Source organism: Cuculus canorus, chromosome 15 (genome assembly GCF_017976375.1).
Source record: "Cuculus canorus isolate bCucCan1 chromosome 15, bCucCan1.pri, whole genome shotgun sequence".
NCBI classification, from domain to species: Eukaryota; Metazoa; Chordata; class Aves; order Cuculiformes; family Cuculidae; genus Cuculus; species Cuculus canorus.
The window spans coordinates 13,467,850-13,481,332 of NC_071415.1; the positions used below are offsets into that span (position 1 = coordinate 13,467,850).

The 13,483-nt window shown below is 36.7% G+C and overlaps 1 protein-coding gene across 12 annotated transcripts in view; it reads right to left on the reverse strand.

Annotated features, from left to right (window-relative positions):
- Positions 1-389: 389 nt before the first annotated feature.
- SUN1 (Sad1 and UNC84 domain containing 1) overlaps positions 390-13,483 on the reverse strand; it is a 32,809-nt gene continuing 19,715 nt past the window's right edge. For 6 of the 12 annotated variants that reach the window (XM_054080071.1, XM_054080069.1, XM_054080076.1 and 3 more), the window contains 17 exons: positions 12,336-12,458; positions 11,230-11,313; positions 10,810-10,920; positions 9,324-9,422; positions 8,569-8,662; positions 8,393-8,451; positions 7,120-7,265; positions 6,747-6,971; positions 6,160-6,246; positions 5,747-5,790; positions 4,599-4,738; positions 3,997-4,247; positions 3,410-3,494; positions 2,851-2,966; positions 2,207-2,374; positions 1,285-1,377; positions 390-858 (listed from right to left, as the gene is read on the reverse strand). In XM_054080071.1, coding sequence (XP_053936046.1) covers positions 745-858; positions 1,285-1,377; positions 2,207-2,374; positions 2,851-2,966; positions 3,410-3,494; positions 3,997-4,247; positions 4,599-4,738; positions 5,747-5,790; positions 6,160-6,246; positions 6,747-6,971; positions 7,120-7,265; positions 8,393-8,451; positions 8,569-8,662; positions 9,324-9,422; positions 10,810-10,920; positions 11,230-11,313; positions 12,336-12,458 — 2,039 coding nt within the window. In that variant the 3' untranslated portion in view covers positions 390-744. The remainder of the gene's footprint in view (positions 859-1,284; positions 1,378-2,206; positions 2,375-2,850; positions 2,967-3,409; positions 3,495-3,996; positions 4,248-4,598; positions 4,739-5,746; positions 5,791-6,159; positions 6,247-6,746; positions 6,972-7,119; positions 7,266-8,392; positions 8,452-8,568; positions 8,663-9,323; positions 9,423-10,809; positions 10,921-11,229; positions 11,314-12,335; positions 12,459-13,483) is intronic. The other 6 variants (XM_054080075.1, XM_054080074.1, XM_054080073.1 and 3 more) reach the window with 6 other exon arrangements.

Sequence of the window (13,483 nt, forward strand, 5' to 3'; positions counted from 1 at the left end):
TGCTCAGTACCTCAAGGTCAACTTGGAATTAACACTAAAGAACAACAAACTGGCCAAGTTGCTATGGTAAAAACCTTTAATATAACTTCAGTTACTGAAAGTTATCCCTGACTTTTAAAGCAATTCATGGCCATAAATTACAGTAAAGCTGGTGTTTAAACTAGTTTTGGTTGTGTTAACTTTCCCTGACAGTAATATTAATTTATTGATTAAACTCAATGTGTATCAAAGAAGCCCTTGTGGATCCACCAAAAAGGTCAAAACCAAGGGTCAGCTGAAGGATGCCTCCAGCCACAGTCAGTGTCTAAGATGTACCACGGTTTTGGTTCATGGTGCCAAGCTAACAGAAGTATGCAGTTCAGTCCTGGATTAAAAAAACAGATTCCTAGTTGCAGAAAGTGTGGTTTATTCTTTTTAAAAAACCTATACATTCATTTGTAATAAAATAGGAGTCACCTGTTTGCCAGCTGGGCTTTATGAAACAGAGCAGTTTGCATGCATTATTTCTCTCAGCATGGACACAAAAATATAAAGCTAACTGGCAATTACAAGCTGAGCATTAGGGCAAATAAAAATTGGTTTTATACAGTTCTGTTGACAGTCTTCTGCCTTTATCAGAGGATCAATAGTTCTGCAGTATATATCCTGCATCCTCGTCCTTTAAAGATTCCAGTGTTCTAGGCTTTCCGGTATATACAAATTGAGAATAAAATGTACAACAGACAACCCAAGCTGTAGTGTAGTTTATTTGGCAGGTTTCCCATGCACTCTGAACCGATAAAGGCATGTATATTCTGCATGTCCCCAGTTGGAAAGAATTCTCAGCTCCACTATTTGGAATGCATTTTCATCTTTCTCCTGGGAAAGGAAAAAGCAAACACAAACCAGAGTTAGATTTTTAGTATATCTGGTGCAGCTGAAGTCGCTTTCTTAGATTCCAGCAGTTACTAACAAACGTTGGTAGTTAAGTGACACCTTGGGAACTTTCTGCCAGGATCTTCCTTGCATTACAGCTACTTATTTGTGAAGGGAGTCAGAAGCAGCATGAAGCAGACTCTTCAAAGTTAGCACCTTCATAGTATTTGTGTCCAGACAGCACAAACCTTTCCTCCCCCCTAATATATTTGGACCATAGGTTTGGAGGCAGACAGGCAGATATTTTCTGCCTCAGTTTTTACAGCACCCAGATAATAAGCCCTTTTTCCTTCACTGCTCATTGTGCACTACCACAGAAAATCCTTGTATCTTTCTTCTAACACCCTAAATTTTATCATCCAGACTTACCATCACTGGAAACATCTGCAGTGATTCTCCCTCTTGATCATAGACATACTGTCCTAGAAGCTTGCCGTCTTTTTGATATTCGTCATCTAGACCCTGTAACAACAGGACAAAATTTCTCCTTCCATCAAATTTGAAAGCAAACCAAAACCAGAAGCATGCCTACATATAACTGAGTATCAACAGACAGCATTCAGAAGGCTATCAAAACAGGATCAGAATGTTTTTCATGTAACTTAAATGTTTGTTCAGGCACAGCTCTGAATTTGAGTTTCCTGCAATGCAAATAGTTGTGCTGTGCTTGTATGTTTTCATGGTCAAACCCCTGAATTTCCACGGCAAAGCCACTATCACACTGTATAATATAAACTGCTCAGGACAAACAATGGGAAAACGTCAAGGTTATAAACAAGACTGAAGTCAAGAATTCAGATGCTTGCAGATGACTGCTTAAGCCTTTAAAAGAGCTAGACAGAACTAGAGAAACAGTTTTCAGATAGATACTACAACTATACTGGTTCTGCCATCATGCCTACGCAACTGCAGTGCGTTAAAACCAATTTAAAAAAGATATAAGGCATATCATAAATAAAAGGAAAAGCCAAAATTCTGTGAAGAGGGAGTGGAAGAAGGATGGAACAACTAAAGTGTATTAAAGAACTATACCAAATTAAACACTATAATTCTTTCCAAAATGTTTGCTAGTAGACAAAGCAAAAGAAATGAAACAGCTCTGTCAAAATTAGTTGTGCTACTTCTTACGTCTAATCTCAAAGCTCATTAAAAATATTAGCAATTTTAAGAGCATTGACTGAAACAGTTTATCTTCCTAGTTGTCCTCTCTTAAGTCATTGTTTTCCAAGACAGGTAACAAAATACCCTTTTTTGCATACAAACTTCAGCTTAAGTTCAAAGACAGACTTACATATACTGAAAAATTCTTAGGGGCACTGGTGATATTTCCTGTCAGTGAAAGCGCTTTTGGTATGTGTTCCACTGTAAAGGCAGTTGGATAGATCTTCATTGAAAGTCTAATTACAAGATACCCCTCTGATCCTTTGAAAGCCCAACAGTTTCCTGGATACATGTCCGGCTAGAAAGGAAAAAGGAGAGAGAATAGAATGGGACACAAAAAGAAGATAACCACCATAAGTATTAAGTAATGATTATTTTTTTTGTAATAAAGAATTGTAATAAATTCTGAATTATTAGGGACAGCCTTAAGTAGTAAGTAAGGCAGCAGGATACACTCTATTTGGTAGAACTCTTCAGGAAGAGAGCACGGCCTCCTCAACTACCAGTGTTTTGAAGATCCACCTTGTTACTTCTCAACATGAACCCTCCCAGTGCTCACACTCTGCAGAACTGCAATGCACCACTCCACCTCCTACAAGGGTCTTGATTTTGCTAGGGTAGGACTTGAAGAGAAACCCACTCTTGGGAACATAGTTTAAGGTATTCATGTCTCCCCAGTATATTACTGGCAGAAACAGCCATCATCCAAAAAACAATCCAAACCACCCAACACAGAATAACATTGCTGAATTTGTTTACTTGCACTTTAATTACCTGAATCACCACTCTTGGAGACTGAGAGAAGTACCACAGAGGAATTCCAAAGAGGCTAATCAAAGCTGTTTTCGTCTCATAGGTTTCAGAACAGCGAGTACTTATAATGCTGCCACCTCAAAAAAGATAAGGCAGAGATTTGTACAAAGATTAAAGAATATACCCGTTATTTTCCTTAGAAAATACTATTAAAGATATTGTTAAAGTCTAATAACTGTCTGAGGATACAATGTCTCTAGCAAATATGATGTTATTTTAAGATCACATTAAAGGCTTTTCATTTAAGAGGGCTGAAAAATATCTATTTATTCCCTAGTGAGTTCGGTGGTGTGTACACCCCACACCAACAGAACTGTGTTCTCTATTATTCATTGTATGCATGCCCAGAAGAACTATTCTATCACTGTCCACGCATACCTAGGCTGATATATAACCCTGTAAACAACATGCATAGATTGCAATGATCACTCAACAGACAAGGATGCAGTCTCCATTTTGAGGCTTTTAATAAATGTTATAAATAACAAATAGTGAAAGCAGTGTTTCCTCTAATATTTACCTCCAGATTCCAAGGCGAAATCCACCATACCAATCTTGTCTTGAGAGTAGAGTTTCAGTGCGTTGTTTACAATAATCTGTACTTGCTACAGAGAATAGAAAGAGCAAGATTTTAATAATACCAAGTAATAAAATAATTCATGTATACACATATGCGTGGCTGTGAGCATCTTTCTGAGGTTGCACTGCATCACAAGTATTTTAAAGTCTGTCAAGACAGAGGCTATTTTTAATGTGTGGTTGTCTTAAAATAAAATTCATCTCAACTGGTGTTTTCTTCAAAAGTTGCATTCTTTCCCCCACCTTCCCAAGACCCTGAGCTGCATTTCTTTAGTATACTTTTTTCTTGGGTATCCTTTGTTTTTCAAGACAGCATACTTTGAAAAAAAACACAAAAAATCCCACAACAGGCAACCAGCAATGTAATACACTTCAAAAAGCACTTTCGATAGTTCTCCCCATTTCTATTAATGTTCCTATAATCTCTTAAAATTACTAACATTTATACTTACAGTCATGCTCCAAAAACATCTATAAAAGGACTCTTTACAGTTTCAGTTGAACTTTTGAGACCTTGAACACACTCACCGCTTCTGTGATGCCAGAAATCCCTGCATTAGCCACAGCATTTGTTACTACTTCAGGTGTTAGCTTTTCTTTTGTAAGGGACATATGGAGAGTAATATTCTTGAGGATCTGTTTCTCTAGATTCTGCAATAAAGCCTGCAGATCACGTTTGCTCACAAAATTGGATGTAAGCCATTGGAGAAGCGATTGGGGAAAGTCTTCTCGTTGATCACCAAAAAGCATTAGCTTGACAGATTCCTTGACCTGGGCATCTACCTAGAAGCCATTAACCAATCATAATAAAAATTAGCAGTCTTTATAAACCATTAAGTAATACTATATATAAACAGGCACATGTAGAATTTACTGTATACAGAATTGCTATTGCATCATACTCTAAACACAAAAAACCCCCTGCCATTGTAGAAAACATGCCACTGTCTAGTAAAATGTTACACAAATGTTAGAGTTTAATGGAAAAATTTACAGTACCACTACATAGAACACTATCATTCCTTAAGACGAATAAGACTCCCACATCACTTATTGCAGTGCATGTCAAGAAAGCAAACAAGATCAAGTAGTACCAAGTTTTACTGGGACAGTTACATAAGTTACAGAACCTACTTTTTCATGAATGGCATCTATTTTCTCGCAGGTCATCTTCATATTTTCTCCAGTTAACAGCTCCGATTTCATCTGAGACAACTCTAGCTCTAACTTTTTAACTTTGGACAAAAGTTGACTATGTTCATCATCATCTCTGATAAAAACAAGGAGTCAATAATTAGGAAAGTAGTTTGAATCATTCCATCAAATTCCAGAGGTGTGAGAACATACTTGTCTAATACAAAGTGCCTTCTTAGTTCAATTTCTCACCATGGTAGATATTGTAACATCTTCAAGGAACCACAAGCTTATTTACTCTGGTTTAAGGTAACCTGAAACCACTCTTACCAGTAGCAAACATGCAAATATGACTGATTTGCCAGAAACCATAAAATTCCCCGAAGTCTATATATGTTTGAGCTTAGAACTTCACTAGGCTGACAATTCAATAAGTCATCACTGCTGGACTTGTTCACAACTTCAAAATATATTGCTTTGAATAAATTAATCTTAAGTATGCTTTAGAGGCAGGTGTCGAGTTCAAGTAGCAGGGTACATATGACCAAGATAGATCAGTGTTCAGTGCATGATGTGGAAAGAAGTAGCAGCCACAATTCTAACACCATTTTACATTTAGATCTGATTTACATGACAATTAAGCATTTTATTTTCCTCTTCCAATTGGGGAGACTGCATAATGAAGTGCTGCTGTTTTCATCCCAGTATTACACAGTACCTGAGAGGAAATTAGTAGAGCTGACACACTAAAAACAGAGACGAAAGTTAGAACTGATACAATCACAGAATTTAAATATAAAGCCTATCAAAAGCAGTTACTGTATACTTCACTAAGCAATTTGAGGGGAAAATTCTAATGTATTTCTGAGAAGTCACTCATTCTCCTCCACTATATAAACAGCTTTCTCTAGTAAAAAAAAAGTAGTTGTAGGATTGGTCACACATTGGAAGCAGACGTTGTGCTGATGTTCAGCATCATGGTTAAAGTCTACTACAAAACATAAGTGTTTTTACTGACAATACAAACTCTTAAAAGTCAGATGGCAGACCAAGAAAAGTACTGTATTTCAAAGAAGAACATGTATATCACCATCAGTTAGCATCAAGATTGAAAAAGCAAAATATATTTGAAAAGTGCTGATACCTCACTGTTTTTGCTTTGGCTATGTCAAGCTCCTTCTGGATGTCCTAAAAAAATACAGAGAAGTTAGATTTAACATACACAAAGAAACACAAGTAACATTCTTTAGCCTCTTTCTGTCAAGTGAATGTCACAGATTTAGCATCACCTGTACAGGACTGTGTCCTCACAATTATGTTGAGCCTTTGTACAATACGAAGTTATTTTAAGTAGAACCTGGTCAAGTGAATAGTTTTTAATCTTTGGACCGAAATCCCCTCCAAGAAGGGGAAGCAAGAACACAAACAAGTTTTGCGACTTAAAGAATTGTGCTTAGAGTAAAACAAACCGGGGTTTTGGATAGCCAACAAAAAAACTTAGTCTATTGTATCAACAGGTTACAATATGAGCAAGTTAGCAAAGTTAACTTTCAATACCTTGGATTCAGCAGAGAGTTTTTCAAGAAGTCCTTCCAGTGTCTGAATGCGCAACTCATGTTCTTGATGTAAAGCCAGGAAGTCAGTCTTAAAAAAAAAACAAGGAAGAAAAAGGCAATGTATTTTCTTTTGGAGGACAAATAGCACAACTTATATTTTCTACAAAGCATAATTTCTCTTTCATTCTGTGAGTGATTAATCTTGCAGGTGTGAGAAATTATGGAATCTGTCATAAATATAAAGGCTTGATTCAGCAGTAGTTGTGGTTATACACAGGGAAGTTTACCACTAAACCCTCTCTTTGTCATTAGTCCTGCCTATAGTCTTTCTCTGTATGAAAACAGGAAAAAACAGGAAAACAGGAAAAAATCCAGCTGTTTTCCAGCAATGTACGATTATACTTCAGACCACTCCTCTGGAATGAATTCTTTGTCAGCCACATTAAAGGAGGAACAGACGCCAATCACTACCTATCAGTTAATTCCCTAACAGAAAAAGAATCCTAAAGTCAAATGGCTAATAACCCGCATTATTAAAATAGAATACGCTGATCAGTATCAGAAAGCATCAATAACTGACTATCTTACCTTTCCCTCCAGTTTCATATCTTTAAGATGTTGATCGATCACATTTTTTATTAGCTTCAGTGTTTCACTTTTGTCGCTCATCTGGACAACCTGATCCTGAAGATTATGGACTAGAAGCATCAGTTTACTATATTCTCCATCACGGTGATGGCATCTGTCGGACATGAAGGCCATTTGCTTTTCCAGCTCACTTATACGACCAGAATCAAAGATATTTATGGTATCCTAAGGTATAAAGATTTTTTTTAAATATATAAAAATCAAGACATTTACTTACATTACTGTTGTGTATCAAGTAGTTATTGCAAAATATCGAAGACAAGGCAGTTAAGTATTATAAGCTAAAGTTCTTCCCTAGACTGTTCTTCCTTACCGCTGGAGGCTGCACAAAGTGAGAAGAATCAGCATGTGGTTCAGGAATATGAATAGAGTCATCTATTCTCTGTATTCTATCAATTCTTGTCCAGTTCAATGAAGGTAATAATGAAATGAAGGCGTCAAATCCCCAGAACCATATACCTAGATCAGAAACAGAAAGCAAAAAGGGCATTCAAGGGAGTTCTCCCTTAAGAGTGCTTATCAATGAATTGTCTTTTTAATTAAGGACATAAGCTACCTTAAGTTTGCTAAGTGGATATCACACACTGCACACTAGTTTAGAAAATCAGCATGAGCCAACTTTCAAAATGTTAGGTCAAGCACTCACGAATATTTACCACTTACATAGTTGTGAGGCAGGCAACTTGCATTTATATTTCATGATATATCCTTAATCTTGCTCACTGAAGGCAGATGCAAATACTGTTTTATATCTCAATGGAAAATATCTTGCCTTATACCCTACTTGCAACATATCAGATTGCATAATATCTAATAAAAGTTGGAGGAAAGTTAGGCTTCCATGGAAACAATCTAGCATTTCACAAGGATTACACTTATTTTTGCAATATCTTAGTAAGAAGTAGCAGCCTTGTTTACACAAAATAACTTGTCCCTTTCTTATTCTCCCCAGTACAGAGGATGGTGAATCCTCACTAAGTTTCTGAGAAGCTTCATCTTCCCTGTGAAGTAGTTACAAGTTTTTTAGGACACAAAGACACGAAACAGCTTTTCAGAAACAACTCAGCACTTCTGGTAAATATTTTAAACCTACTTTATTTAATTCAAAATAGACAGTTGGCCTAGAATATTGTCAATTAACCAGTCTAAATAGCAGTATTTTAAGTAACTAAAGCATGGCCTAGAGCCAAAGAAAGTTTTAAGATTTAAGACCTTAACTACATTTCTATGGAGATCAACAACAATCAAAGCAATCAGTATGCAACCTACTCTTTAGGAACTCACTGCTATTCCTATGAAAGTATGTAAGGAAAAATAAGAAATTCAGTACACTTGTTTATACACTTTCTCTGTCCAAAGAGCTCTATGAAATTAAATCAAGGGTATTACTTGGTAATGGTAAGGGGAAAGCTAACTTACTTGTTAGTACTTTGAAAGCTTGAATTACTGCCCTGTTCACAAATAAACTTGTTCTTTTTTTGCTTCTGCATCTTCTTCATAAAGCAAAAGCTCAACTAAAAATGTTATTTTGGAACAGCAGTAGTAAGCATACACTGATCTGTATTATAACGAAATGACTCACGTACCTATTAGAAACAGGAGTGGGATAAGGAACAGTAACAGCTTGAAGATCTTTGGAAGGCATCTACAGAAAGAGGGAGGAAGTTTAGAAGAAGCAATACATTTATCATATTTTATTGTTTTATATTATAACTGGGTAAACCATTTGCTCACAAGCGATTTTTTTTTAAGTGATACACACCTTCTAAGAAGAAACACCTTGAGCAAAGACATCACAGTAACAAGTCGATACCACCCAGTTCTAAGCAACCTGAACATGCCAGAAGCTGCCCTCCCTAGAAGACAAAAAGTGGTAGTGTGAAATGTAATTACAGCAGCAAAAGTTCAAAGACACCAAGCAGAGGGGCATGCAACTGTGGCCAAGAACAATTTGCACAGCAGAGAAATGCATAAGTACATGTAATGCGTGCAGCTTATTAACATCTAGATATCACGAGTAACACAGCACTATAACATCTACTACTCAACAAAACCAATAGTCATGCAAAAAGATTAAATGCTCATTTGTTATAACAATGCCATCTTGCTGGAAATCCAGTACTAATGCTTGAATCCAAGTTACCATGCAGTGAAGACCTGAGTATGTTTCAAGAAATCCACAGCATTAGTAGCATCAGACTTTGCTAAGGAATACCGTGATAGGAAATGACTACCAAACCAAACACACCGCAGTATCCCCGACACCCCGTAATCTGTGCTAGTCACACACTCAGTCCCTCCTGAAACAGACTAGTTACTCTCCCATTATGCCTGTGAACAGAAATATACCCTCTCTTTAAGCACATTTTGGTCAATAAAGAAAGTAAAGTAGCACATGCATTTCAAGATACAAAAGCTACAGCATAAGCATAGTTGAATTAGTGTAAGTCACATACTGCAGACTCCTCATTTGTCAAAAGGAACAGGCAATGCACACACACGAATTAAGATAGTAACCTGGAGAAAGAACGGCCAGCCAAAGTAGAGACAACACCTTCTGAGACACAAGCCATCCTGTTGCTCCCACTGTTCGAAACACGTGAAGCATATAGTAACCTAGATTATAACAAATTAACTCTATGTGGTAACGTACACAAATGACCTTAAGGTTCTTTTGCAGTACATACAGTAAAAGACTCAATGCCCCGTCCATTAAATGTTCTGCACAGTTTTAAAGCATACCTTTCAGTAATCTACAAACTTAATTCTTCCTTATTTAAAAGCAAAGCAAGCTACTAATAACTATAAAACCAAGTAAACAAAGAGAATTTAGAAACAGTTCTCATATATAAAGATAAACAGACTGATCAACAGCATCTGTAGAGTTAGACTATCACTTTTCCTAAATTGACATTTATGTTTTGTGGCTTGCTCATCTGACAATGCCATGCTAAGTATAACAGAGTAGCAAAAAAACATATTCCCATAAAAACAAGTTTTACACATCTCATTATTTTAAAAGCGTCTTATTCATTCCAAATCAATTATCTAGGTTCATGGGCAGAACAGAGAACAATTAAAATTTTTAAATGCTAGTGAAAGAATATTGATATCTGAGAAATACTGATAAATAATAGAAAATATTCCCTACTAAAAGTAAATTTTCATTAAATTGGATGTTCTCAAAGGTCTTCAGTATATCAGTTTTGAGTCTTTTAGAAAGAAAACTATCACCACCAAAAAAATCCCAACAACACACTATAACAAAATGTTGCAGCTTGAGGCATACTGAAGGCAACAACTACTACATCTAAGACTAGGACTGTTCATTCTACAAAACAAACTATATAGTGTACATTTAGAAAGTTATCCTGCACTTGTAGATTAGCAGGTATGTCTGGTTTAATCTAAGGGCTTACAGATATACCAACCCAATATTTGGCAAAGCATTTAGGTGACTGAAGTGTCTCAAATAATCTTCCTTTGCTGAATAAAGAGCACTCAGATTCTTGATGCCTCTGTCATTCAAGCTAGGGAGCACTCATCTTACAGGGAATGTTCTATCCCTGTATGAGATTCCTATAAAAACTATCACTAAAACAAACCCAAAGTGTTAAAACCCCTTTATTCACATAATCTGCATGCCAATACCTCATACCTTGCTTTCATTTAAAAGCAGCTTTTCAACCTATTCAGCTTACAAACTTCCCTAGAGTGCAATAAATGAACGGATCTAACTTGTTCTAACATACAAGGCGTGTGCTATCCTTACACCTTTTTTTACCAACAGATAAGCTGTGTGCCAAGCTCCTACAAAAGCCAGTATCAGAGCAAGAAGTCAACCAGGAAAGGTGTTAAGTTAATTTTCTAGACACTTTAAACTTTTAGTCTATTTTGATATATGAAAGTAAAAAAAAAAAACAAAACATAAAACAATATGTATGATTAACATTGTGAGATTGCGATGCAAAATAAAAGCAAAAGAAAAAAGGTCCAAGTCAACCTGCATAAGAAAAGGTGTGCCAAATGGTCCTTGCTACCCTTTTAGCCCATGAGGATTGCCTGTGGTCTGTGGTGTATATTGCAAGATGTTTCTTCCCCTTACAGTCATCACCTGTTGGTTGTGGTAACAGTTGATTAATGGGACAAAGCCAGGATCAAATCAAGATATGTTCAAATTATCTTGTAACAAATATCAGTTATCAAACCAAAAACCACTCAGCAAACTTCAGTGGAATTAAACTTGCTTGGGGAAATACGCAGTACACCAGGCAATCACACTTCTCCCCCCTACATCTAGTTGCAAAAAAAACCACGTTTACTTGGTAGCTTGCATGGCCTCATGAGGCATCTGATATTACTTTATAGCAAGAACCTGGTGTACAGCCCAAGGCTAAAAGACAACAACAATCATTATACTTACATATTGGTTCCTCATTTACACCCAGATGGCTATCTTCTCTGTAAAACTCCTTTACATTAATGCCTCCACAGTAGTCTGAGTGAGCTGTAACATATTCAAAAAGCATATATAGAATGTAACTCTAAGTTAAAAGCCTTTGGTATATGGACATTTTAGCTATCATATACACAGGTTTTAGCTAACCTGGCTTGGATCACTATTAAGCCACGTTACCCACAGGAAACCTGAAAAATTATCAAGGAAGAAGACTACGCTGTGCAATCTTATCTTTTCTTCTTTTAAGTAAGAGAGGGTTCATAAATCTTTCTGCTGCTTTTCAGATAGCAAAGTTAGTAAAGGACCCCTGAGTAACAGCTCAAACCTTGAATTCTTATTCCCATCATTCTGTCAAATGGGCCAAACATTACTTCTTTGCGTTGATTTTTATCAGACATTTTAAAAACTGAGAAGAGAGCATGAACAAATTAAAGCACGAAGGCACAGAGAATGGGAGAGAACAAAGTTTTATTCACACACAGAAATTAGTTACTTACGACAATTTAACTTCACTTGTAGAAGTTACAGTAGAGCATTATTATAGAAGAGAAAGCACCAATAAAGAATCAAACATTTTCAAGGAAAACAAGATGTGCTTTAGAGTAGTGCAGTGGTAAGGGCAGCTTTAGTTTAGCAAGACAGATCTAAAGAAGCTTTAAAGTGCACAGTAGGCTTAAGGGTAACAAGGTCTTCAAGACATTGAAGAGTTAGGATTTGACACTAGCACACTGAACAGTTTTTTTAAAAAAATCAACTTAAGTTCCTCAAACTTTGCTCTTAAATATTACCTTCTACCACTTCATAGTAAAAATCAACCCATGAATCTTAACTGTCACACAGATCTCATAAATGAATCCTGATGCTCCCAAAACAGAGGGCAAGTATGAAAAAGGCAGCACAAGTGAGATAATTAAATATAATAACTAAAGAGGGAGAAAGATAGGAGCCATCCAAAAGATTATAGGAAAAGAACGCCACAGTGCCAAAGATGAAGCCCATAAGAAAAGAAAACCCTCCCAACACACACATGGGTTTTGTGTGGAACTCAAGGAAGACAACTGAAAAGGTACCTTTAAACTCATAACCCAGCTTCAGCAAAACCATTTGAAATAGTTGCACTAATAGTGATGCAAAAGATGCTGCAGTATGTTTCACCAATCGCAGAATCTTACTCATGTAGAAATAGGTTCCTCCTATTGAAAAAACCGTGAATACAAATTATTCGCATACATGAAGATGTACTTGTATTCTCTGGTGACCATTAGCTTGTGGAAGAGTGAAGACAAAGCATGAAAAGCCTTTCTTCAGCCAAGAGCATGAAATTAAGCAAGCGTGGTTTGAAAAGTCTGGAGGATTATATATTACAGGAAAGCTAAGGGAAAATGCCTTCAAGACAGAATGCATGGCTTCAGCAAGACTAGTTTTTCTTCGTGAGAATTAAGAACTCCAAGTAATTAACTCCTTGCTTAGAGAACTCAGGATTTCTCAGTGATGTAAGTTGCTGATACTGATTTTGTGGGTCACAGCTCTAAGGAGACAAACTGCATTCTTATTTGGATTTGGAAGGGTGAGGACTTCCCACCTTCTTCTCCACCTTTACACTAGAGCATGTTACTGCAGTGGTCTGCTAGAGACATGCACTTCTTCAGAGCCACGAGAACAAAGCTGCAGCCCACCATACTACTGCTTTCCTAGAATCTGCCACATTCCAAAAGCCTGCCCTTACTGTGTGCCTCTTCCCTCACCCTCCCCAAGTTTAACCCAAACTACTGGATTAAAGTTCAAAGGAATGTACAGAGAGGAGGTCCTTTTAAAATGCTCCTATGTGAATAAGAAATTGGAAGCACAGAAAACAGTTTTTATACACTGTCATTTTTAGTTCATTATGCTAAGCCAACAGAATTACTACCTGTGCTACGCATTTACTAAAGAGAAATACTTGCCTGAAGACATTTAAAGTCAGACATTATTGTCCAAACTGATTTCTTGCTACTGAAAACATACCTCATTCAATAATAACACCTATAGAACCCTCAAATTGGTTGTTTTCTAATTCACAGACACTTAAGAACCTTCTTTGTGGCAACTGAAGACTACCAGCAACCAAGAAATTCAAGATGCTATACAAGAGGCAGCGAGACACAGTCAAGACACTCAGGATAACCCTGAGAATGGAGATTGCCTTGGAAAGGCAGAACCTTAGTTACAGCATATTCAT